General features: G+C 37.2%; 1 protein-coding gene across 1 annotated transcript in view; it reads left to right on the top strand.

The window, feature by feature from the left end:
- Window positions 1-27,565, top strand: part of LOC145438653 (protein mono-ADP-ribosyltransferase PARP14-like) — a 362,844-nt gene that overhangs the window by 246,288 nt on the left and 88,991 nt on the right. Inside the window, exons 9-29 of the mRNA XM_080316005.1 lie at window positions 512-618; window positions 1,112-1,250; window positions 1,734-1,801; window positions 1,888-2,062; window positions 4,312-4,476; window positions 4,711-4,895; window positions 5,333-5,511; window positions 5,579-5,707; window positions 5,992-6,142; window positions 6,771-6,888; window positions 9,099-9,304; window positions 9,595-9,850; window positions 10,567-10,802; window positions 12,349-12,511; window positions 12,736-12,880; window positions 13,528-13,747; window positions 15,223-15,405; window positions 16,088-16,192; window positions 17,217-17,398; window positions 18,597-18,750; window positions 19,973-20,162. Of these exons, the coding sequence (XP_080172131.1) occupies window positions 512-618; window positions 1,112-1,250; window positions 1,734-1,801; window positions 1,888-2,062; window positions 4,312-4,476; window positions 4,711-4,895; window positions 5,333-5,511; window positions 5,579-5,707; window positions 5,992-6,142; window positions 6,771-6,888; window positions 9,099-9,304; window positions 9,595-9,850; window positions 10,567-10,802; window positions 12,349-12,511; window positions 12,736-12,880; window positions 13,528-13,747; window positions 15,223-15,405; window positions 16,088-16,192; window positions 17,217-17,398; window positions 18,597-18,750; window positions 19,973-20,162 (3,456 nt within the window). The remainder of the gene's footprint in view (window positions 1-511; window positions 619-1,111; window positions 1,251-1,733; window positions 1,802-1,887; window positions 2,063-4,311; window positions 4,477-4,710; window positions 4,896-5,332; window positions 5,512-5,578; window positions 5,708-5,991; window positions 6,143-6,770; window positions 6,889-9,098; window positions 9,305-9,594; window positions 9,851-10,566; window positions 10,803-12,348; window positions 12,512-12,735; window positions 12,881-13,527; window positions 13,748-15,222; window positions 15,406-16,087; window positions 16,193-17,216; window positions 17,399-18,596; window positions 18,751-19,972; window positions 20,163-27,565) is intronic.

Below are 27,565 nucleotides of genomic sequence, written 5' to 3' on the forward strand. Positions count from 1 at the left end.
ATTCATATTGTCAGTGGTCATCATCAGCAACTAGTTGATCATTGAAATCAACAATATATCAACAATCGTATAACTAAATATGACGTCACCAACATGGAATTTCGAATAATTGAGGCGAAAAGATCACTTGAGCTCAATGCTCAGTTGGTTTGGTGTTGGTATCTTGTTAGTTGTGTTGTGTAATGTGTGGTCGCTACTTGTTGACTTTTGTTTCTTCTTAGTACCTTACCTAACCACGGGAGACCGCTATTTTGAAACCTAGCTTCACGGCCTACTTTATTGGTTGTAATTTGGACAATTCTTCGTGCATACCGTTTATTTCAATATATTAATCTGGCAATAATAGCTCTACGTGAGTTGGGGGCAGTTATATTTACCTTGAATTCAGTGTGAGTATGGCCATCAATAACTCCATCACAACCTTCCTCTGGCAAAGAAAAGAACATATTCGCATCTAAGCTTCACAATACCAGATGCTACTTGGCTTAATTTATTCTTCTCTCATCTTTAGACTGCGAGACTTGCGCTAGCACCCGTAATCAAGAAATGAATGAAGCACGCTTGAAAATATTCACCAAGATCGTACCGACGTATCACAACAGGAAATTCGTCATTGAGGTACTTATTTTAAAAAAAAATTCAAGTCAACTGTCTCATTTTCTTCTGGAGCCATTTCGGCTTATGGCTACTCTACTTGCATCAAGTACCTTATTGCTAGGGCATTTTTTTTTCACCTAAAAAACGAAAGATTTTGACCTAAAAAATCAAAATTTTAGACTTTTTTTGTCATTAAAAAAACTTGCTCAAGTCCCGGCCGAGCCAATTGACATTTTTGAATTTATTAAAAAGTTATGGGGTTGACAGTAAAATTTGAATTTTTTTTTAAAAATATAAATTCAAATATTTCAATTGTGGCTCTGCCGTGGCTTCGGCTGGTTTGAATTGAGCCAGATTTGGTGTGCAGCCTTTTTTAAGGGTACCTAACACTTTAATCATTAAATCCCCGGAAACCGAAAAAAAAGTTATTTTTGAACAACCCTAGTGGATAGGATAGGTTTATTGTCAGACCGAAGTCTGGTAATCTTGAGGGTTGACCAGTATTCATTCACAGGGCGTTGGCGAAGGAACGTCTGAATACGTTTTGAAAATGTTTTTGGAACGTTGCACGAAAGAAGAAATCACACCGACACTTTGTAAGAAACAAACTATCCCCGGAGTATACCTTGTTGAATACAGCGAACATGAATTTGGTGAGCGTAGTTTATGACTTAGTCACAGTATGGTACCTGTCTCATGCCGTATTCGAGAGTTTAACCCAGCATATGTCCTCTGATTGTATGCTATAGCCACGGTGCTTATTAACCAGCTGTGTATTTTTCATGTTAAAGTAAATATTTGCTTATGGTAAATATGGCTACGTACCATAGGCAATCAGGACGAGCGAGATATAATAGTGTCTTGCGATGCTGTGATTATATACAATAGGCAAACATTTTTGAGCAATCATTGAATATGAATAGTCTCATCTTGGACTTTGGATAAGTCGAATGTTAATAAATTAATGTTATCGGACTTGAGCTCTGGTATATTTTGTAAGATTGCATAGCCAAGAGAAATTGCAAAAGAAGCTTGTAAAACAGAATAATTTCTGTATTTTCCAATTACTCTACAGTAGTTTGCCCACCCGTGCATTAGAGAAATTACAAATCTGATACACTTGATTTTGTTTCTAGTTGATGTCGATACGGATGAATTCCTTGCGAAAGTTTCCGCCGACACGTTGGAAGAACATCGCTTACAGGTCGGACCAAATTTTCAATACTGCAATTGTCTTTTGCTGTAGATACAGAACAGTCATTGTACTGCTTGTTTGTTTCGTACTTTTAGGGTTCTCGGCTTCTCCGTACCGATTGCCTCCTTGTGTCGGGCGTCGTATCGAATGCTTCGGATGATGAAATTCAGTTTGTGTTGGAGAGTAAAAAACGCACTGACGGCGGACCTGTGACCAGGATTGACCATGTCAAAAATGGAAACGTTCTTGTCTACTTTGCTGATTTTGCAGGTACTCAAAATTTTCACCGTATGGGTGATGTACCTTTTATGCCACCACAAAGAATATATTGCCTGTTCTGCCTCACATTGGATAGTACTTGGTATTTTTGCAGCCATACCCACTTCATTGTACTTTGTGACAATGTTGTGGGTTGATCACGACATGCTTAGCTTTGAACTACATGTTCCGTATGCTGCGATATAACCAATCAAGGTTTACAGCATTCCGCAGTGGATAATAGTATCGAAACTATAGTTCTCATTGATAAATTAACTCTTCGCAGCAAGCAATGCATAATTTCAGTACCGTCTTCGAAAAAGATCATCTATCACTACTTTCGTATCAATAGAATTAACTCTCGATTCAGATTAGAGCACTCGAATCATTGTACTCAGCCCTAGTCATCGTATGTGGTCCGCCATCAACTTACATCCAGCACCAATTCAGATGGAGAGGAAATTGGGCTGGGGATACATAATATATTTTGTGATTGTCCCAAACACTCGTGTAAGATATGATCTGGAGCAGCTATTCCAATATTTTTTTGTTGCAATCATGAACTTAGCTACAGAAATGGTGACATTGGCAACCCACATCTCAAGTAATAATAATAATGAATTATATTTGAAGAATACTCGTTTTCATCTAAATCTAATCGTTGTCAACGATAGCACATGGCAGATAACGTATCATGAATACAACAAATTGAACATGCAATACAAAATAATATAAAATATTATATTGTGCTATTTGAGATTGTTTGTCGTTTCACAATTACTAGAATCGTTGTTGATGGTCAGGGTACATTCAATTTGTTTTCTGCCTGGTGTCTTTATGACCACCAGTATAACTTATGGGCTACCAATATCAATGACTGTTAAGTGGCTGCTATACTATTACGGGTACCGTATTGTCATCATAACTCACCTGTGAGATTCATTGTATCAGTAAATGAGTTCGACAAAAATTTTCAAATGGAAGCAGACCTTAAACATTCTTGTTATACTGCTGACAAGTTATAAAATCTCTTAATGGGCATTATAAATTTGTGGCCCTCTACACGGTGAGCCATATGTGGCAGTTTAAAATCTGAGGATACTATAAATTGTAAAATTCACGAATGTGATTGATGCCTTGCCAAATTTCACGTCTACGTTATTTCAACACATTTCTGTCATGGTATGAAAGGATTATTCTATCACAAATACTGAGTTGTTTCATCTACTCCCAATTGTGTGACAAAATTCCGCTCACTGTCACAGGCTCCTCAATGATGCTGTTTACATTCAACATGTAATTCGAGCAGCTGCTCGGAAACAATACTGATCTTTATTGACATTGTTAGGTCTCGGCTGATAAATTGGTTATGCGTAGTTAGTTTGTACAGTTGAAATCGTACCAATTTAACTGCACAAACTTGTGATCTTTTTATAAAACCACTTCAATATATATTATAATAGCTTTGCTAACCTTATTTTTTGGTAACATCTAAAATGAAATTTTAGTATGGTTACTAAGATCTAGTCATGACCTATTTCCAAAGAGTATATGACTCCTAGCTGGGCCATATAACCCAAGAATCAAATGGGCACTGCGCTCTAAATAAGATCTGGTCTCAAAATAAAGTTGAAATCTAGGTACCGGTGAAGCGTACACCAAACCGTGATCAGTAGGGCAAGTATTTGCAACTTTTGCTACTTTTTTTACAGCTTCCAGGAGCTTACAAAATACTCATAAGTTATGTAGTATGGTGTTTTAAGCTGTTTGGAGGAGTCTTATATTGCAACTTTTTGCAACTTTTCTCCATTTTTATCACACAACTTTTTGCAACTTTTTTCGATTTTTCATGCAAATCTTTGCAACTTTTTTCGATTTTTAATACAACTAACTTTTGAGGTCCTTTCTGATTTGACGTACATTCAGGCTAGACCGCTGGAAATTATATTTTCACTGTTTCGATTTTTGACAATGACTGCAGACAACAAAAGTTTCCTGATCTTATCTTTGATTTGATACCACATTATATTTAGAGTACACTGCCCCTTTAAGAATCACAGCTCTGCAGCCACTATGAATGTAAAATGTAGATTGTTCAAATGCAGATCTCTGAGATCCCAAAGCATGCATCATCGGCTGAAAATGTTCGATTCACACCCAGACTGTAAAATATTACATACCCAATTCTGGCGAATATGAAATCCAAATAGATGTCTATATTTTGTATGTTGTTTGGCAATTTGTTGCTTCTTTATATGCAGATGCCGAAAGGATCTACAACCGCTTCAAGAAACCTTGCAAAGAAGTGATCGTGATCGCTGAAAGTCCAGTGTCCGCCGAACTGTATTACCATTCGTTATCCAAAGAACATGAAGATATCATCGAAAGAAAAGTGTCAAAACCGAAACAGAAAGAGCTTCTTAAAGGTACAGAACTTGAACACGAATATTATTGACGGCAAACGCAGGGGCAATCCTCAGCAACTAGTAGAGAATTGGAAAAACATTGTTTATCAACAATCCTAAGTAGTTGCTGCCAATTACCCCTGACGAGTGTCAGACGAAAATATTCGGGTATATTTCAATATCAATATATTAATAATTGTTTATTGAATTTCTGTACCTCCAAGAAGACTTTCAGCAGAATGGTTCTTTTAACAGATGTTCTGAATAGTTCCGAAGGCCAGGCTATACTGTTGAAGACCGGCTGTGACGAAAAGATATTTGATTTGATTAAAGGCAGCAAAATTCATCTTGGTGCCTTGAAAGAGAAATTCAAGGGCATGGCTTACGTAGAGCTACAAAGGACCGACTTGGATGGTTGTGTCGTGAAGTTCGTTCCTAAGGTATGGTCAAATTTTCATTTGTATAGTCGGTGTATTTTCTAGCTGGAGGAAAAATCAGGGTGGTAAATACTTCCATTACTACTTAACAGTTTTTGATGCAACTGAATTACTTTTTGCACTTTTTTTGTGAAGTAGAAAGCAGGTAATGACTTGAATAAATTTGTGTGTCGACTCAACTTGTAGTGGACTCATTGCGCATGACTCGGCCGAATCATATGACAGTAGGATTTAAAAATTCAAAATTTTCCAATTCTGATAACTTCAGTGGTTGGAATCGAGCCAAATTTGGTGTGCAACGTTTTTCTAGCCAACCTAACAATTTTAGCTAATAGCCTCACAAATCCAAAGAAAAGTTATTTTTTGACAACCCTAATCTACATACTCAAATACTCTTCCCTAATTGATACAACATTGGTTTTAATGTATTCTTATTGCAGACTTCGCAAGTAGGATATGACCAGAAATGCAAGAAATTCTTCAACGATTTTGTCTCTAATTTCGCAACCGAATGGAAAACTTTTGACAAGGAGAAATTGGCGAAGGCAAAGTCGCTAAAACTTCACCCACTGCTTAACAGCGACACGGAAAAGAATAAAGTTACTGATGTTATGATCAAGTATTGGAATATCACATCTCTCGTTTAAATTAGAATTTGTGTATTAACATATTTTCAATATAATCAGGTGGAATCAGGAAGTCGGGTCCGTGGAAGTGACAGGTTTGAAAAATCGAGTTGAAGCAGTCTTGCAAGAAATTGAAAACTCTGTGGATGCTAATACTGTTACCCTTCCTGTGGATGAAGATGGATACCGGTACAGATATGTAGTCATCAAAATTTGTTATGGGGAGAATTGAATGTCATTATGCAGTTTTCAGCATGGTTTGGAAAAATGACTAATCTCCATAGGGTGACGTCATATTTTGTGATACGATTGTTGATATACAATGTTCTTTCCAATTCTTTAGTTGCTGACAATTGCCCCGGACGAGTGTCAGCCGAAAAAATTCGGGTTCATTTCGATACGAATATGCCATTCAATTGTATATTGAAGTTCTGTACCTCCGAGAATCTCTTCAAGTACTTCTCTTGTTTCAGGGTAATGGTTCATTGCGGCATCATCGGAGAATTGAGCCATAAGCACAGCAAGATCAAGATTAGCTGTGACGATGAAAAAAGCCAGATTTTCATCACCGGTCCCGATCGAGATATCTCTCAAATTCAAATAGAGGCTTTGAGCTTGATGAACGTACGTAGCATTGAATTTTTTATGTAATATGCATCTCTCACACGATGTTCTTTTCAATTCTCTACTAGTTGCTGATGATTACCCCTGACGAGACTTGACAACTAGAAAATTTTCAGCTTTTCTAAAATAGATAGAATTATAATTATAGGTATACAGTGTTTTTTCCAAATTATACTAGAATTAGAATTATAGTTGCCCGTTTTTTTTTTCAAAATTATATTCAAATTGGAATTATAGCTACACAGGATTTGCCAAATTATTTCCAGATTAGAATTAGAATTAGAAATATAACTGCACAGTTTCTTCCAAATTATATTAGAATTAGAAATACTGAATTCGTAAACACTTGGACATTGAATAAGTTCAGACCATATCAAATCAGAGCCCATTCTTTTTAGCATGAGAATGGCAAAGGTCTGTACAGCGGGCTTGGCACGTTTCGTACTACACAGTTCTCCTGTAGCATTTTCTGGAAAACATTTCTCAAATTAGATTAGAATAAGTTTACTTGCATTTTGTTCAAATTAGAATATTCAGGTTTATTTATTATCTAATTGCATCACATGTCCTTGCTAAATTTGCTTTCAATGCATAGTATTCTGTGAAACCAAATGGTTTACTGTTCTAGATGGCAAAGGAAAGGAAAATCACCAATCTGGATGAATGTGCCGTTAAATACTTGTTGCAAAATGCGGATCGATCACAGACGACGATTCAGAGTGCTATCACCGCATCCAACATCAAAGGTATGTATGCCTGTGTGCTAATAACATAAGGTAGGTGCTGCCTTTTAAATGAACATAGACACTATCGTTGCTTATGCTAGCGACAAATAACTGCTGATCAACCAAAAGTTCTAACTGCCTGTGACATATTATTCAAGCAATTGTTTATCTACGGTGTCTATGGTTGTTGGGAAGTATAGGCATCGCTTTTTCAGGCCTTTATAGCACAAACTTGCAGTAATATGTATGTATCAATGCAAGGCATGCATACCATATAATGACCATATAATTTGGACATAAACCAGTTTTGTTTTCAAATTACCTTGAAAATTCAAGTGCATATGTCCACTTCACTAGAAATTCATGCTACTTGTCCAAATAGTGATTGATAAAAAAAAGTCTAAATTTCGAAAAATGGACATAACACGGTTTGGTTTTCCAACGACGATGTGCCTCATGCTACTGAGAGATAATTTATCAACGAAAATGCTAATTACATTGTAGTTTCCGCTGTGGAAGTCTATAAACCTCAATTGGTCCTATCACAGCATACGAATCATGAAGTACAAAGTTATGCACGTTAGCGGAAATAACATATCCGTAAAGTCGTAACTACCTACTGTATTCTCACAAAGTGTAATGAAATAGGCATGGTCGACATAATACAAAATTAATGTTATTGCGATATAGAACCGACATTGTATTCTTTGTGGTAGCATCTTTCATGCTGTTATGATGTCATTACTAGTGATACTCGAATATTTGTCCCAACCCAAGCCTAATACTCGATTCAGAATCAAATCCACATTGAAGTAACATTTCACTTTATCGTTATCAAGACATCGAGATTTGAGAATACTGGCTGATGACTTTTATGTGTGTGCATTGTGAAAGGATAGCTCTGTGTTTGCAGAGGTGGTCAGTAACGAAGTACTTCTACTTTTTCGAAGTACTCAAGTAGTTTTCCTCTACTTGTGGTACTTACTCAAGTAGATCTGATTTTCACTACTTCTACTTCTACTTCGAAATATTTTGTGATCTACTTACTTACTTTTCGCTATTTTCAGTTGGTCAAGTAGAAGTAGTTCAATCTTCCAATCAGAAAATAGTCTGAGGAATTTCGGGGCGGTTTTCATGGAGTATCAACATTTAATTTTCATAAAAGTTGGGTAAAGCCCACAATTTTCGTCGCGCTTCGCACGCAGTGGATACGGCGTGATAAGTATGATTTCACAAAGTACGAAAATATTGATGAATATAATAGGTAGCGGGTTGGCGTGGTTCCGCTCACACCACATTGTCGCCCGTCGCCCATATGAAATAATTCATCACAGTATATATGGCTCATCATAACGTTTGAATCTGATGTTTCGCAATCTAGCATTTACTTGTCATATCGTAATCTAGCATGTCCATGGCACGTCCTAACCTGGAAAAGTGGACTCTGACTTTTTTGTTAGTTTTAGAGCTGTTTTAGCATACCACCTTTGAAACTTTCTGGATTAAAGGCATGAAATACATATTCCACTTTTAGAAGTGATATTTATGTTTCACTTTCAATTCCCAGTATCGTATACTTCGAATTATAATTAATATCAGTTCTTTTGTAAAATACATGTTGAAGCATTAAAGCAAGTGTAGTAATGCCTTTAATTTCGGGAAATAAAGCTACATAATATGGCATTTTTACGGTCCACCATATTTTTTTTATCAACGTTTACTAATGGCGCAAAGTGTTTACACCGTATGCTATACAACTTCTCCACATTTCTCTTCGACTTAACTACGAGCCTTATAATATGGGGAATGGCGCCATACTATGCTATTTTCTAAAACGTGCTGTTCGAGAAAATAGAGGATTAGTATTGCATTTCCATGTCAATACTATCATTTTCATCCCATGATGTGGACGAATGCTTATTGCTTATGCTATCGAAAATTGGATACCTGCTGGTATGCATCAAGATGGATCAAGCTCGTCACCTTTCGCATAGCTCAATTTGCACCTTTTTACAATCCATGTGAACGAATTAGGATCGTTTTCACAACTACTTACTTACTTGAGTACTTTTAAAGTCAGTCAATTCTACTTCTACTTCAAGTAGTTTTAGGTTGCTTATGGAGAAAGTACTTCTACTCGTACTTGAGTAGATTTTTCCGTCGCTACTTCTACTTCTACTTGAGTAGCTTTCTTGACTACTTTGACCACCTCTGTGTGTTTGTCTTTTTAGCCCGTTTTGGATTCGATTCGGACGAGCTATACATCAAAGCAAGGAACAGCGGGGAACATAAAAAGGCCATGAACATCATTACAGATATGGTGGCATTGGAAATTCTACCGGTAATGGGCACAAAGGCCGACGTCGTCAAGTCAAAGGCTTGGAAACAGTTTGAGCGACAGCAAGCGAAAAGTGGCAACCTGGGATTATATCTGAAGGTTTGAAAAGAGGTGTCTTATGTAACAAAGTTTCCACAAGGATTCTCGAAATCTCACTTCACTAAATATTTCAAATTGAATTGGGTTTAGTTTTGGTTGGTTAGTTGCAGATTTTAAATACTGTTAGTTCTAGTTCTAATTGCCCATTTTGAAAATCCAGTGCTATAAATTACGAGTCTTCACTCTTATTTTCTCCCATCTGTTGACGAAATATATAACTCTCTTTCTCTCTGGTGTTCCCAACTCAATCGTAGACTTTCTGTATTTCTCAAAAATTTCATTATTCTCAGCCTGACAACAGCATCGTCATGGTCGGGATGCAAGCCGATGTCCGTGTTCTCAAAACCAGAGTCGACACATTCATCGACGCAAATGAAATCAAGCGTGACTACATCAGCATGGAATACGGACACGCGAAATTCGTATTGGAACGTTCGCAGGAATTTTCCACTTTGAGCCCCGTACGAAAAGCAGTCGAGTGTGGCTTGACACCGGAACAAGGGGGTGGATTATTCACGGAAGGAATTAAAGCAGAACGCGATTCAGGTTGGCATGATTTATAAGCTGATAAGTAGTGCAATGATCTAATGGCACAAGAAATTTTAATTGAATATCAAAATAAACCTAATGCCAGAATGAGTTTATTTGGTTGTAAGCATCACCAAATTATGTGCAAAATCTTGGCTCCCATTTTGATACTGTAACAGCGGATTCAGGCTCTTTGATTTTATGAAGCTGGAACATTATATATTATAATATCAATCCACAAAATTATAGCATGGCTAATAGCTTTGCTATTATGAATGAGATTAATTCCAAATTTTCTCTACCATAATATTAGACCCAACTCTATTTTTGACTGCTTTGTCAAACGGATTTCCCAGCATTAAAGCAGTTAACACATATGAATGTGACTCTTTAATATGGAACTGTGGTGACCTTGTACCCTATTCTACGTGCACAAGACTAACATAAATATTTACAAATCACTGCACTTTTTGTATTGAACCTAGTAAATATGTGGTCTTTGCTACTGTCTAGTCGTAATAGAACACTTTGTATGACTGAAGCTATGAAATGAAAGTTCCAATGCTATTGATCTAAGCTTTAATACATTCCGATAATCATGTTACATTAAAATTTAAATGACTGAAATATTATCCAATATCATACACGGCTACTAACTGTGTGTAAACAAAATTTCGACTTGATTTTTAAACGGCTATCTGAAGTCTACTAATGATCAATATATTTCATCACAGCTCGCAGAACGATCAACGGAATAGTATTGAAAGTTGTACATAAGCGTCACACTCTGCGAGACCCAGGCATCAAAAGCTACTACGTAGGTTCGGAAGGGAAAGAATTTCTGGAAACGACGGGTCGCGTCAACAATTGCGTCATCCTTCTGCATTCGCCTGCTTGTGAAGAATGGGTTCGCTACGCCAAGGAACATCAACATACGGCCGTGTTGAGCGGAGGAAGTGCATCTACAGTGGTGAATTTTTTTAAGACTTAAATGAGTTTCCTTTGCAAGTATAGCGATATAGAAATAATTTCAATAGCCCTTCTTCAGACTTGTGCAAGCTCCTGGATTTTCAAAATGCGCTACTAGAACTAGAGCTACCGTACTCACTTCTCAAGACTCGCAACTAGAACTAGAACTACTCACTTTTAGAATCTCGCATCTAGAACTATGCGCTATTCAAATCTCTCAGCTAGAAATGACTCACTATTCGAAAATCGCAACTAGAACTAGAACTACCCACTTTTTCTAACTCGCAACTAGAACTAGAACTACTTACTTTTCAAATCTCGCAACTAGACCTAGAACTACTGACATTTCAAAACTCGCAACTAGAACTAGAACTACTAAAACTCGCAACTAGAACTAGAACTACCCACTTTTTCTAACTCGCAACTAGAACTAGAACTACTTACTTTTCAAATCTCGCAACTAGAACTAGAACTACTGACATTTCAAAACTCGCAACTAGAACTAGAACTACCCACTTTTTCTAACTCGCAACTAGAACTAGAACTACTGACATTTCAAAACTCGCAACTAGAACTAGAACTACTAAAACTCGCAACTAGAACTAGAACTACCCACTTTTTCTAACTCGCAACTAGAACTAGAACTACTTACTTTTCAAATCTCGCAACTAGAACTAGAACTACTGACATTTCAAAACTCGCAAACTAGAACTAGAACTACCCACTTTTTCTAACTCGCAACTAGAACTAGAACTACTGACATTTCAAAACTCGCAACTAGAACTAGAACTACCCACTTTTTCTAACTCGTAACTAGAACTAGAACTACTTACTTTTCAAATCTCGCAACTAGAACTAGAACTACTGACATTTCAAAACGCGCAACTAGAACTAGAACTACCCACTTTTTCTAACTCGCAACTAGAACTAGAACTACTGACATTTCAAAACTCGCAACTAGAACTAGAACTACCCACTTTTTCTAACTCGCAACTAGAACTAGAACTACTTACTTTTCAAATCTCGCAACTAGAACTAGAACTACTGACATTTCAAAACTCGCAACTAGAACTAGAACTACCCACTTTTTCTAACTCGCAACTAGAACTAGAACTACTGACATTTCAAAACTCGCAACTAGAACTGGAACTACTAAAACTCGCAACTAGAACTGAACTAACGGCTTTAAAAAATCCAACTAACCAACTAGAACACAACTAACTATATTAAATTCAGAAGCAACTCATTCAGGCCAAGCGACGATATGCTTTTTAGTTGTTCGGCAACCAGTACTAAAATAAGAACTGCTCAGAAAACCAGTAGTTAGTTGTCCACTGATAGTTTTTACAAACCTGTCCTTGTTAGCTGTCTTTGGCTCATGATAGCAAAAAGCTAGAGACTACAGAGAAACGAAGTATTTTTGTTGATAATTCTATATTATGACATGATGATATTGATGCTCATTGCTCAGCTCAACTATAGCCTTCGTTTCCAACCTTGCATTTATTAAGGCAAATGGTTCCTGACAATGTTTGTATTTTGTCAAGGAGTCAAGCAGCAAGAATTTGATCACGGTAGATCGTAGTGGAGTGCATTTGGCCGTATGGAAAACTGATATCATTCAACATCGTTGCGATGTCATTGTAAACGCATCCAACAAAGAATTAGCTCTGCTATCTGGAGGGGTATCTGGAGTGATAAAACAATATGGTATAGTATTACATTTTTAATTCGTTATCGTGTTATTTTGGGTTATTTTTGAATATACAATATGTTGTTTTTTGATTACTGCTTCTAGTTATACCAGCCATTCATTACTTTTTGTATCATTTAGATTTCCTGTTTCTTATAAAATACTAATGGCATGTCCCTTATTTGCATTAGGTGAGTTGAAATGCAATGATTATAATTAAACTCAAGAATTTTATTTCAAGATATGAAAAATGCCAACCAGATTCAGACCGAAATGAATGTAATTTCGTCTCAAAACTTTGGTACTCTCATGCCAGGAGAGGCGGCCATTACAAGCGCTGGAAATTTACCGAACTGTAAGAAGATAGTACATGCCGTAGGACCAAGGTATTTGCGATTTGGATGCTGTTTGAAATCAGTCATTTAGACTTGTATAAATTTATTCATCCCAGACGCAATAATAAGTCTGCCGTTTTAGCATCATGGAATATATTTTTCAAAGTCAGAATTGAATTAAGAAAGCTTTAAATGCTATGGTATCCAATTCAAAAATTTAATACCTTTATCAAAATCCATCTTTTTCTGGGGGGTGGGGATAACTTTTAGATTGCCTTTAATTAGTAATTACGCATGAACTTTGAAAGAAAACTTCACCCCCATGGGTCTTGGTGTAGTAATTTCTGATATCTCCATTTTGATAGTTTTGATTTTCAACTTAGATCTGATCTAGTTGTATTATTATGAACAGTTGCAGGCCTATTAAACAAATCTGCCTTTGAGTCAGCATACACTTGAAGAAAAGTAATTACACTTCCTCAATTACCCCTCAACCAGTATATCTAGAAATGGTTGTGTATTTGATGGTAGGATTCACATGAAATACGACCACTGAGGAGCATATTCATATTGAAATTGTTGGGTATATTTCAATAAGAATATATTACTCATTTGGGTAATGAAGTTCTGTACCGCTGACAGTCTCTTTAAATATGACCAAATTCTTTCCTTTACGTTGATATCATTGGTTGACACAGGTGGACTGATAAATCGGAAAGAGACAATAAACCAGGACTTATCTTGAAATCGTCCATCCGGAAAAGTTTGGAGGAAACAGAAAAGGCAAAGCTGAGTTCGATCGCAATCCCCGCGATCAGTTGCGGCGTGTTTGGCGGGGATATCAAAGTTTGCGTGCCTCTCATCTTGAATGCGGTCGATGATTATTTCAACGATAACAAGACATCGTGTATCAAACAAGTATGTTCAAAAATGATGGATAAGTTTATTGAATGTACTATCATATATGACGTATTGACGTATGAATATTTTTCGTGTTCCCTTACTGCAGTAACAAACCCATTATGTGCACCAAAAGGTTGTCAAAGTAGTGAAGTAGAAATACTGATTACCAAGGAATTGAAAAATGCAAGTATTTTGGGCCTAGTTTTTGCCTGAAAACTGAAAAAAGTAGAAGTAGTCTAAAATCGTAACTATTTGAGTAAGCAGCACGAGGAAGTGTATTCTTATTTGTAGAAATTTAGTTATAATTGAATAGTATATACATATTGAAATAAACCCGACTATTTTCAGTTGTCACTCGTCAGGGGTAATCGTCAGTATAGTACGGTATTGAAGAGAAGATTGTATATCAACAATTGTATCTAGGTCTAGCTGTGTCTTCATATAGCCAAGTGGTTCTCAGTTGGCAATTTTGAGAAACAAGTGGGCGAAAATACCAAATGGGCGATTGGGGGCGAAAATGTTGGAATATCCAGTGAGATATTTGATTGAGAAGCCCAAAAAATTGCAACCGATGACGTCTTATTCTGCATATGAAGAGAAAAAAAGGCCAACTTAACGGAAAGCAGACAAGAAAACTGGTTTTTCGAGCACCTACTCGCATAAATGATCGTTTTTTTCGGTGAATTCACCAGCGATCAGAGTTAAGTGAATAAATTTCCTGTTTTTACGACCACTTTTCGGATCCGTAAATATGAGGGGGGACGAAAATTTGTGTCGAACTTGATAAGGTGGCGATGAGTCGAAAAAGGTTGAAAACCACTGATACAGACTTCAAGCACCATCACCGAGGGAAATATCGATCTAAATACGAGAACATTGAAGATTGATTGTCACACTTCCCGGGATAGTGCAACTTTCAAGAATTTCCTGAGGTCGGTGTCGTTCCGATTAAGAACATTGTCCATCAGCGTTACAGAGTGTCTTCCTTTTTTTGTTCTCTTTTCATCTTCAAAGGTTATTGACCTCACAACGCTATCATTAGGTTTTTGAATTATATGTGCAAGAAATTTAACTTGTTGGTGATCAATGAATGATGAGAGATATTCAGTGATCGGTTTCCGTTTGAGTTTAGCCTCCATGTACCATTTTTAGGTAAAAATTGTCTGTAGCAGGCATCCAGGACGATTCTTTGCTTTTCCGAAAGAGACCATACGCAGCAGCCATATGTGAGGCGACTGCTCACAAAGACATTTAAAAAATTTATCCTTGTACCAATCCAAATTCTTGACTTGAAATAAACCCTAATATGGTTTTCAGCAAGATATGGATCTTAATTTGTAGGAGCAATTTTTTGATTTTTTCACACATTTTGAAGGCAAATATTAGAATGCTGTGACGTATTAATATAAACCCTTTTTCTGCTTGTTAGGGATAGATATTTTCTTTATACCGAACATTTTTCATCAGAATTTGACATGGTTCATATACAGGTGGATTTTGTCGAGCTTGGCAACACTGCTGTGCTTGACGAGTTCAAGAAAGGAGTTTCGAAAATGGGCACTCGGGTGCAGACCAAGTCCGCGAAGCAGCCTCAACAGCAGAACACTCAGGCTTCTGCGGCTTTGTTACCTTCCTTTGTGAAACTGACGCAAGGCGATATTGCTCAAGAAAATGTAAAAGCCTTCGTTTACTGTTACTTGGCCAGCATTTTTTGTACATGTGCATTTTTTCTCAAGTGTTGCGGGCTAGTTGATAAAATTGTAACGATTACTGAAAAAAATATGCACATCAAATTTGGCTCAATTCTAGACTGGAGAAGTGAAATTATTAAAATCAAAAATTTTAATATCAAAATTATGTTATTTTTGGTGGGAAATTCCATCCTTATAAATTATAAAACTACACACCCTAACACAAATTATTGAAATTCAAAATTTTCTCTTTTGATAACTTCTACGGGTTGGAATTGAGCCAAATTTGTTATGCAGTGTTTTTAAGACGTAAAAATTTGAAATTATTTTAATTATTGAATCCAAAGTTTCAACTCTAATAACTTGGCTTCTGCGGGTTCGAATTTACCCAAATTTGATATGTATCGTTTTTTTAGACAACCTAACCATTTTATGGGTTAGCCAGTAGAATTTGATATTCTTTTCAATATTTTATTTCATAAATCCAAAATTTTTAACTCTAATAACTTGCCTTCTACGGTTTGGAATTGAGCTAAATTTTGTTCTACATCTTATTTTCATGCGGTAGCCAGTAAAATTTAAATACAAATAATTTTTGTAGGCTACCTATCAATTTTATCAAATAGCCAGTAAGTTTTTTTTATAACCCATCTTATTATTTAAGGTTGACGTGATCGTCAATATTATGGCTGAAGGCCATGTACAAAATATCAGCCAAGGATCGGCTGTTTCTAAGGCTATCGCGGCAGTAGGCGGGCAAGCTGTTTTGGTGAGAACTGTTTTTTGTCTTGTGATTAACATGGTTGAAAGAAAACTGCATGCTGTGTTGCTGTCAAGTTTAACTCGACTAGAAATTCAGATCTTGACTACCTGAAGTATAAGTAGGAAATATAAGTCTGTAAGGGCGGAGATCATAAAGTTAGCTGATCTGGGAGACTGCTAATCGTCCGATCAAGAACTGTTGATCGATCCAACTTTGTGATCTTCACCCTAAAAATGTTTGCTCGGTTCAAAGAGTTAATGAATGTGAGGTGAACTTTTAAAAGACCGCATTTTAGAATTTCACGATAAACTCTTTCGAAGAATCAACTCTTTCTAATCCATATTGTCATGAACCAGCTCTGTTGTACCGTAGTTTGGCGACTAGATCAAGAAAATTCATGTCCAATCTAACCCTAACTTGATGTCGATGCCTTAAAACTCCCCACCCAAGTGTTGAAAGTTATTGATTAGATTCCAAAATCAGATGTACATTTGATCACACCAAAATCACCAACCATCTTACTATACAATTGTAGAGACTCTTGGAGGTAGAGAACTTCAGTAATCAATTGAATAATATATTGATATTGAAATAAACACGAATATTTTCAGCTGACACTCGTCAGGGGTAATCGTCTGCAACTAGTAGAGAATTGGAAAGAACATTGTATATCAACAATCGTATCATAAAATATGAATATCTGTGCACGGAGTGTACGGTCTAAAAATAGTACATTGAGCTTAACCGATCTCTTAGCCTCGATCATCCGAAATTTCATCCCGTTGACGTCATATATTGTGATACCATTGTTGATATACAATGTTCTTTTGAAATCTCTACTAGTTACAGACGATTACCACTGACGAGTGTCAGCCGAAAATATTTACGTGTATTTCAATATGAATATATCATTTAAGTCGATTGCATGAAAAGTTAATCCTTTTTGGCCTAATATTAGGCATTATTTCGACAGCATTTGATAGTTAACAAAGCCTCCCAATCACCAGCTCTCTGTTCCTCGATTTTTCAGAATGAATGCGCCCAGCACCGTGGTAAATACAGTGCAGGGCACGTCTTTAAAACAAGCGCCGGGTCTCTGACGTGTCAGGAGGTTTACCATGGGCTGGTCCGCAACTTTGACAAGTCTTCGGAAAATATGGTGAAGAGATTGGTGAAAAAATGTCTGGACATGGCGGAAAGTAGCCGCATGCAGTGAGTTGAATTTCTGTACTGTTACTCATAATACCGTGCAATATTTCCAGGGTTGTAACCAAGTCACAAGGTCGCGAGTCGCAAGTCTATTACACTTTTATAGTTTTGACTCGAGTCATTTTCAATTGATCACCAAGTCAGGCTTCAAAAGTTCGAGTCCGAGTCGCAGTTTCGCGACTCGAGTCCAAGTCATTGTGATCACTGTTCATTTTCGAGCTCAAGTCCTGTTCAACTCACTTTTTACAACTCTGTTTGGTTGATATTGAATGCCTCGTGTTCATAATATAGTAAATTTTCTCGCACACAGTTTCCGGCGCTATTTTTCAAATATTGGTACTGATACACGAAATACCAATCACGTGGAAGCTTACTTCGAAGTCACAACGATATGTATGTCTTGGCTGTCTGAGTCTCGAGTCATTACCAGCCCTGAATATCTCCTGTTATGATCTTCATACTGTATTGGATAAATATGATTTGAATTATCTATGCAAGAATACATTACATGTATATCGTCGCTGTGGGGTAGCTTATGTTAATTTCTGGCATTTTAGCTTTTGTAAAATAGGCCCTGTTCATTTTCTTTCAGCTATATTTTGGCGACGCTGATAGTGTTTGAAACCATGTGGGAAACATAACCACGGTCAAGATATGGCTGAAAGAAAATGAGAATTTTACAAAACCTTGGTTTTCTCACAATGCCAAAAATGAACATAAACTACTCTGTTTTCACAGCGACGATATATAGACATTGGAGTCATTCAAAAATAAGTTTTTTTCCTGATCCGGAGGATTCACTGGTTAAATTGTTAGGTAAAATGGTAGATATGTGAATTGAACGCACAGGAGTTTGAAAATTTTGAATTTAGTATAATAAACAGTAAAATTCTTTTACAATAGATTCCAAATTTTCAAACTTCTGTACGTTCACATCTATCAGATGGAATCGAGTCAAATTTGGTAAGCAGTGTTTTTTAGGCCACCTAACAATTTACTCAGTGAATCACCGGAATCCAGAAAAATTTCATTTTTAACAACCCTAATAGACATTGATAGCTGTTCTAATTGTGGCGTATAAGATCAGGAAAATATTTATCTGTTACAACTGATTATTATAGTTCAATTCTTTTTAGATAATCTGGTTAATGTGTTAAATTTAATACCTGTACTTCTATACGAGTGAAATTAACGTCTGCAGATCGATTGCGTTTCCTGCTATTGGAACCGGAGGATTCAGTTTTCCTCCTCAGCATGTCGCAAAGTGGATGAAAGACGCCCTCGGTCGATTCAAATTCAACTATATTACAAGTGTCTTGATCGTACTGCATTCTTCCAACCCGGCTGCTATCAATGTTAGTGGAATGTTTAGTGAAAACTTGAACAATTAGAAAATATTCAGCTTTTTCAAATGAGATTAGAATTCATTCTTATAAGTAATTAAGCATGAGACTGACAAATGTCTGTGCAGAAAGGCTGGCTCGTTTCACACTATACACTGTGTCATTTTCAGGAAAACCAGACTTTAGATTGAAAATCAAAATAAGAGCATGGAAACATTTCACAAATTAGATTAGAATGAGATTACTTGCATTTCGCTCCATTTAGTCTAATTAGTAGGTCGATTTTTACTTAATATTGACCAAATTTTGACCTCACATATGCAAATTAGGTGTTTTCGCACATAATGTTAAAATTGTACCACTTATCTTCATTTCTGGTTGGACCTGTCCGTCCTTATGAAGGAGTTTCTCCTTAATAAACGTTTTTGACTTGAAAACTGACAATTTTTACTTGAAAAAAACTGTATTTTAACGAAATCTGGCGCTACGAAGAATTCCGGTAGATACATACCGTATTATGATTGAAATAATTAAATAATTTGTAGTACAATGAAAGATACTTTCCTACATTCTCGGGTAGAAAGCGTCTGTCCTTACTAAGTAGCTTGCCAAGAATGGAGAAAGAACGTTCAACAGCAGCAGTTGTTGACTGACAACACTGAAGTTGTGCGTACACTGCTGGTAACAAACCGTGTTGCTTCATTCTGACAATGGTGTCCTACATCACAATTTTTCATCGTGTACTTCTTGATATAGGAAGCAATGCCCACACAGTCTTGCTTCAGTTAGGATATTGCGGTATGTTGAACATAACACCATGTCAACCTATTTGTTTCATTTGACCGTATATGATTCACAATGGGCAGGCAATGGGCCTTCTACAACGATAGGCCTATGAAGCAAGCTACAAGCTGTAAAATATCAAATGACAATTTCACCGTCAGTAGAAAATCTACGATACGATCGAAATTCAGGGGTCAAAAATTTTTTGACTTGGTAAACAGTTTTGACATTTTTTGACCTAACGCTACAATTTTGACAGCTATTATTATCTAGATGTTGTCGTGAGCACGGAAAAATAACACCAAACACACAACAATTGTCTTATTCTAACCATTAAACCAGGGTGGCATACAAGTTCACACTACTTCTTGGCCATCATGTAGTTCATTGTACGTCATTTTGCAGATAGAGTTTTTGCAAGTAATTGAATATTCCTTTTAACAATTTACAGGCATTCCAAGTGGAGTTTACCGGTTCTGTGAATGTACCTCAAAATGTACCTGCCCCTACAAGCAACGCTGCCCTGCCGCAGTCAGCTGTTCACGGCCCGTTGACGGTATCAGTGATACAAGGAGATTTGACGAAGCAAAGTTGTGACGCTATCGTCAACAGCACAAATGCGAGCTTTGATCTTTCACAAGGTGAGTCTAGCATGGACTTGTAACCAAGTCACAAGGTGCCAAGTCCCGAGTCAGTCTTACTTTTAAAGTTTTGACTCGAGTCTAGTCGAGTCACTGAAAAATTGCGACCCGAGTCAGTACAACCCTGGGTTGGACCCAAACATCATCCAGTTTGTTATTACTACATTATCTTGTGATACATAGCGATCGTAATCAGAATTTATGTGGACATTGGGCAGATATATATTGCTAGCAATTAAGTTTGTGAAATGTTGTAATGTCCTACAAGGCAACATTGTATTATTTGTGTGACGCAAGGTACGAATATTTTCTTTAAAACATTAGTAGAATGATTTTGTTATCAGAAACACGTTTTCTCGTCAGTTAGATTTAAAACATATCTTGCTATCTATATTTGTTGTGAAACATCTTAAAATTCAAGTTCTCGCAAATTCTGCTGTAATTGTAAATCTGGTTCATGAACTATTGCGAGGACGGAGACGTGGCCTGCGGGCTCAAAAACAGTTCAATTTAAAGGATGAGAATTTTGTATTTGTTCGTCTAATTTTGAAAAGATAAGGTGTTTGGCATATTGAATTGGAAACTGTAACATTTAGAAAACCGTAGCAACCCACCGGCTGAGAAGCACTAGATTAGTTGAACTGCCAAACAAACCGATCAATGCACGTTGCAGATTCTCGAAGAATGCGTTTTCTGCCCGATCGTGCAATCTAGAAACTTAGTGGAATGAGATCAGGGCAGGCGATTGCACATCAGATTTCACCATCGATATCAATCTGACTGTGCACTCATCTTTATTTAAGCGTCGTACATATCATACACAATTTATTCTACTTTTGACTCTGGTCAGGCTTGGTGTCGACGAAAATCCTACAAGAAGGTGGCGACAGTATTCAAGATGAGATTGACGACAAAAGTGGAGATTTCGCAGTCACTTCTGGCGGAAAGCTGCAGTGCAAAAACATCATTCACATGGTGACTCCCAACGGGAAGGAAGACTTGCAAAAGAAGATTGTCAATTTGTTGCAACTTGCCGACGCAAAAGGTTTTTCGTCCGTCGCGATTCCGGCTCTTGGCACAGGTTTGTGGGGTTATTGGTAGCGCTGAGCACAGTGAAACAAGCAGTGTTGGGATCAAGTCACTACCTTCGAGTCACGAGTCATTGCACATTTTGACTCGAGTCAAGTCAAGTCACTCGATTTTAGGAGGTGACTCGAGTCAAGTCGAGTCAAGTCAAGTCTCAATTCAATTCTAGTTGCCTTTTCGAAGTATGAGGCATGATTACGTCATTGCATTTTGCTAGCTGTCTGAAATACAGATTGAGTGGTCATTGATTTAGAGCCGATGAACGAACATAGAGTTAAATATACACGCAAGAAGGCGCTGTACCGCTCACGTGTACGTTAGGGTTGTCCAAAATTTGGAAAATCTCAAAAAATATGCGTATCCATGTCTCATTCTGTAGATTATTGATAAAAAACGTCAATGAACCTGCAATATGCTCACAGGAAAGTCGTTAGCATTTGTCTAAATGCGTTTGAAAATAGCTGCCATACAGTGGGCGTGTTAGCGACCATAGAACGGCGAGAAGACTAGTAATCACGAAATCACGGCTCTTGATTGGTTAATCAGCTATGCTTGAATGATCACGACCACGGCGGCTTGCTGGTTATGTGCTTCTACTAGTTCAAGAAGTACGCTAACGGCAATGATGATTCTGTAAGCGCATTGTACGTTGGTGATTAAATAATAAAGTGAGACACTTGGTCATTGAATTTTTAGTGTTAAAACTAGATAACGATAGGTTCAGAACAACAATACCCACTTGCAGGCATGACAGAGGTGAAATAGCGAATGCTTGTGAACTTATAGATCCCAGAAATACCTATCTGATATAATTGAGAGTACGCCAAGTGGTCCTGCTTTTCTGGGTGCAGTGCTGGTAAGGTATATTAGTTATCACCACACTGATGCAGCACACCATGTGAGATGGATTCTGGACACAATCCTTTATGCTCAGAAGATATGTGGGCCGACCAGGTAGCTTACATTGGGACTCTGAAGAAATTTAACTACCGCGCAGCCTCAATACATTCTTTTTTATGTCCATGTCTGGTTTGATTCAAGCATTCCTCGCGATGCAGCCGGTAATGATCTAAGATTCATTATGGACATGCTAAACTATGCAAGCGAACAGTCTTTTTGCTGGCCCTACCAGCATAGTCAATGCTTGCCTTTATAATTTTTCCGGGGCATCATTAAGGACTTTGACAGCACTCGCGGGTATGATTCATTATGCTGTAAGAATGTGACAAGTGCCAAGCATAAATGGCTGATTCATCCAGCCGGTACAGCTTTTAAGGGTTCAATTATATAGGCTACCACGACAAGATAAGATCAGACACAGTAGTGCCAATGTCAAGCCTTATATTTGTATTCAATCATGGTACATCCCCTCTGAAACTAGAAGTTCGTTCGCCACTTGCATAAGCGCCTTTGCAATATTTCTTCTCGTGTTTTTGTGCTTTCCCTCGATGAAAACAAGGCATACAGGCTACAACGGTTGCCTTCACTATAAGCCATCAAGTCATGTATTTAAAGTTTTTGTGAAGCAGCTGTTCTTTGTTCATCATGTATTTCGTCACTCAACATGTTCTGAATTAATCTTAAATCATTATCTGCGGACCAACCTGCAATGCGCTTACAGAATCACCGCCGTTAGCCGACTCCTTGACCAGCTGATCACCAAGCCGCCACCTTTGTGATCATTGAAGCATAGCAGATTAGCCAATCAAGCGCCGTGATTTCGTGATTACTAGTCTGCTTGCCGTTCTATGGTCGCTGACACGCCCACTCTACGGCAGCTATTTTCAAACGCATTTAGACAAATGTTAACGACTTTCCTGTGAGCTTATTGCAGGTCCATTGACGTTTTTTATCTATAATCTATAAAATGAGACATGGATACGCATAAATTTTGAGATTTTCCAAATTCTGGACAACCCTAGTGTACGTAGAACTGCTAAACTACGAAAGTAATTGCATAGCCTCAGTTTATAGTTACCAGCCAAAATAGAGGATAGAGAAACGAATTGATAAGATTCAATGCATTACCCATTTACAAATTGATATGATACAATTCGACCCTGCGGCAATGGTCGAGGACTATATAAACTATATTCAAATTCCATTTCAATAAAACAACAGGTTTTTTCAAGGTAAGAACAGAGATCAGAAATAGATGCAATTAAATTACTTTACAATACTAGTTTACGGTTTACGACAACGCAAGCTGTAAGCTTCGTTCACTTCGTTTGTGGTCAATTTATTTGTGAGAGAATGATGGAGGCTCGCAGTAAAAGGCACGATCATGGAATGATTGGTTGCTCTCACGGGTTACACCAGCGTTTCGCGAACAATCCGAACATATGCAAGATACAGTGATATTTATCGACACCGATTACTTGATGACTTGAAATTGACTCGTGAATTTTGCTCCGAGTCACGAGTCAATCGGCATTTCTGATACGCCGAGTCAGGTCAAGTCAAGTCATTTTAGCAGAGTGACTCGAGTCAAGTCAAGTCATACGAAAAAGGTGACTCGAGTCATCCCAACACTGGATTCAAGTAATCGAACCCGAATTGAGTATTAATTCTAATGATTGAGTCAAATATAGTGAGACATGATTTTTTCAGTGCCTAAATTATATGAAAATTACAGCTTTTGTACTATTTTCTGCTGCCTTAAAACCCTCTACTGGTCGTATCGAATCATAGGAAACAAGCCGTACATAACTACGTACGTTAGTGAGAATAACATGTCTGTGAAATTGCGATCAACCCACAGCGTTGATACAAACTGCAATGAAATAGGCACGGCTGAAAAAATATCAAGTTATAGTGGCATAAAATGCACGTATTTTAACTTTCTTCATCTTTCATATTGTTTTTTCAAGTAAGCTACCAGTGCTGAAAGACGAAATACGAATAGTATTGTAACCTTGGAATTCTTCGGAGTTACAATGAAGTGCCTGTCTTGGTCGTCTCCAGTCATATGACTTGGTGGAGTCTTGCGCAATGACTCGAGTACAAGTCGAGTCATCAAGAATTGCGACTTGAGTCATTACAACCCAGATCCATATATTTATTATCTGGATAGTGAATCTAATGGGGGTATATTTCAAGTTTATATCTTGCATCTAATGTCTCCCTTTGCTTTTTCAGGTAAACTCAGTATGGACAGCGGTACTGTGGGGCTGATGATGCGAGCGGCCATTGAAGCATTTGTGAAATTGAACCCAAGAACAAGCACACTCAATATCGTGCACATCGTCATATTCGATCCGAAGATGCTACGACACTTTCAGGAAGCGATACTGAGCGATCAAGCCACACATAAAACTATACTGCAGAAATTAGTTGACGGTAAAGCAATCCGTTTATGATTAGGAGTGTACGTGTGCAGTATAAAACTATGTGTTTAGAGAATTGCGAATGGAATCATGTGCAGATATGGCTGTCCGGTCGGTGTATATTTTAATCGGTATGATATACTAGGCTGTCATAGTGTATTGGGCAACAGATATGACCAGATGTAATATTTTGATGTAATAACCTGTGGTGGATTCGAGCTCCATACTCATTCCAATTATTTACTCAGTGAATATCAGTAAAAGTTCGTAATACAATTTCAAAATTGAATTAATTGATAAATTATTATATTTCCATGAAAGTATAAAATCAATTTTTTTCAAAATGTACGTCGTTTTAGGTGTGAAAAGCCTGTTTTCCTTTTCCGGAACGTCTGCGAATGATCAGCAAGTAGAAACTCTCGATCTGTATTTATATGCTGGAAGTATGCCGGACATTAACCAGGTAACATGGTGAACGAGAAGTTATGTCAAAATGTGTCGATAAATCGTTTTTGTTGATATTGAATGCTTTCTGTTTATTACTTTATATCTTTGAAGTTGATCTTTTCAATTCAAATAACGTAGGAGTTCATCATGTGCATAAATGTTAATGTTAGGCATCCAACTTAGCCAATGTCCTGGAAAATAGCGTTTCACAAATCTTGATGATATCAAAAATCCATCTAACTTCTGAAACTTTGAAGCTTATAATCTGTTATAATACATCTGAGTGGCATTTTCTATCTTGTGATGTAGTATGGTATTTTAGGGATGTTTTAGGGTTCAACATAATGTAATTGGATTCTAGGCCATCGATATGTTTTCGGATGACTATGCTGGATTTTTGAGAGTGCGATTAACAGCGCAATGTAACTGTATTGCTATTAATTGATAATGCAATTGCACCTTAAGTATTTTAGTCTCACCCGTCATAACAGTTCTACACCACATTAAAGATAGTTTGGTATTCTTTCTACCATAGCTATTTCAGCACATTTTATGGCAATGCTATGGGCTAAGATATGTCATTTTCACTAGCGCTCGTGGCTTTGTATTACTAATACTACTTTGTATGCTGCGACACGACCAATTGAGGTTTACAGTCTTCAACAGTGGAAAATAATATCCAAACTATAATTGATGATAAATTAACTGTTTGAGTCTGTTAGATCTAAACTTCTATCTATATATTTTATTTATATGGTGGACTGCAGTAGCTTTTTGATGTGTAGATCTACAACATCTCCCTGTCTTTCCATAGTGTTGCAGTACTTTGAAAAGATGAAGTTACGGATGAATGATGCCATTCTAAATTTTTTGTCATACATTATTTAATCGCACCTTATTTCAATTTGAATTCAATAGTATATTAAAATTCTGTACCTAAAACAGTATCACGATTCAACATATAAGTCAGCTACTATGCATGTTTTTTCTAGACTCTGAGATGTATCGAAAATGAAACAAAAAAAATGATGCACCGGGAAACTATAGAAGATCCGGCCCTAGATCGCCTGACCGCCATGGAAAATTTTGAAATCGAACAGATTGAAAAGAAAAATGATGTCAAAATTGAATATAAATCCGGGAAGTGAGTATTTCATTGCTATTTCTACACAATCATGGCACAAGCCTCTAGTACAGAATTCAAACATGGGCCTATCCATCTGAAGTTCAAAATGCCTTGCAAAGCAAATCCAGCGTTATGTGCTCCTTCGCTTTTTGATGGTAACTAATGACATGCTACTCATAAAGGAAGTTAAGCAATATTGAGAACTGGAAGGTAAATACCACTCAGGTTGTATTACTTGGCAAGTAACGTTATTGCCGCTTCGTAAATGCTCTAACACGATAAAAATATATATGATTTCTGTCAAAACTATGAATTTAATATAGATATCTGAAGCACCTGATACTGATTGGACTAACAAAGAATGTGATGAAGGCATGTGACGCAATACGAAATGTGTTACGCGAGCTCAGTGAAGCAGAAACATTTGTTCAATACATAGCTTGGGAGAAGCAAGCCTCGAACGGAGTGTGGGTTGAACTTCCAGCCAGGGCCGCGCATGGCTTGGAAAAGGCGTATCAGGTAAGTCGTGGGTATTTTGTCCACATTGTTAGCCCGTACCTTTTTTGCTACGTTACACTTAGTATTGGTTTTCGGGACCCAGTATATTATATGTGAGGCTGTTTCCAGAACAGGTATTTGGGCCTTCAAAGTTCTTTTGATACATCTTTTTCGGTTGCTTTCATCATTCAAGATGTTTCATGTAAGCAGCACAATTCATTTCTGTTTTTGAATATTCAGGAAAAAAAGAATGGAATCCTGACTGAAGTTCAAGTTTGGGAATTTCAATACAACAAGATAGCTCCACAAACGTATGATCTATCTACCCTCGGCGCCGACGCAAACGGACCGAATCCACCAAAGATTCGACGTAAACCAAAAGAACAGGGTGCACAACAAGGTAATCAACGGATTTATTTTATTGGAGGCATCCTAACTTATAACTATAAAACATGAATCATGCTTGTTGCTGTCAATTAATCAACCATCCGCCATGGTATCATTGATTTAACTGCCAAACTAACAATTGACAGAGTTAATGTTGATCATTTTGGTGTTCCTTGATGCTCTCTTGCTAGATAAGGAGCTTAGATAACTTTCACACACTATAGAAGCCTGCTGGACCCAAAATTCTAGCCCAGAACAGTGGCGTTTTATTGCAATTAAGTCTCTCTTTGCCTAACACAATTCGATGAGTTGGGACATCTAAACACTTCAACTGTAGAATTTCGGTATGTTTTCACCTCACGCATCATGACAACAGCACGCTTATAGTTTTGAGCATATTAATAATGTGGAGAGTTTATTATTGGTTTGGTTTTGTAAAGTAGGAAATGACATACTGTGATTGATAACAAGTTATAGATTGCAACACCCACTTCAGAAAAATAGCATATCGTTGGACATGGAGCTTTGAGTTT

This window comes from Botryllus schlosseri, chromosome 5, assembly GCF_051294905.1.
Source record: "Botryllus schlosseri isolate E-star chromosome 5, Bs_hap1, whole genome shotgun sequence".
NCBI lineage: Eukaryota > Metazoa > Chordata > Ascidiacea > Stolidobranchia > Styelidae > Botryllus > Botryllus schlosseri.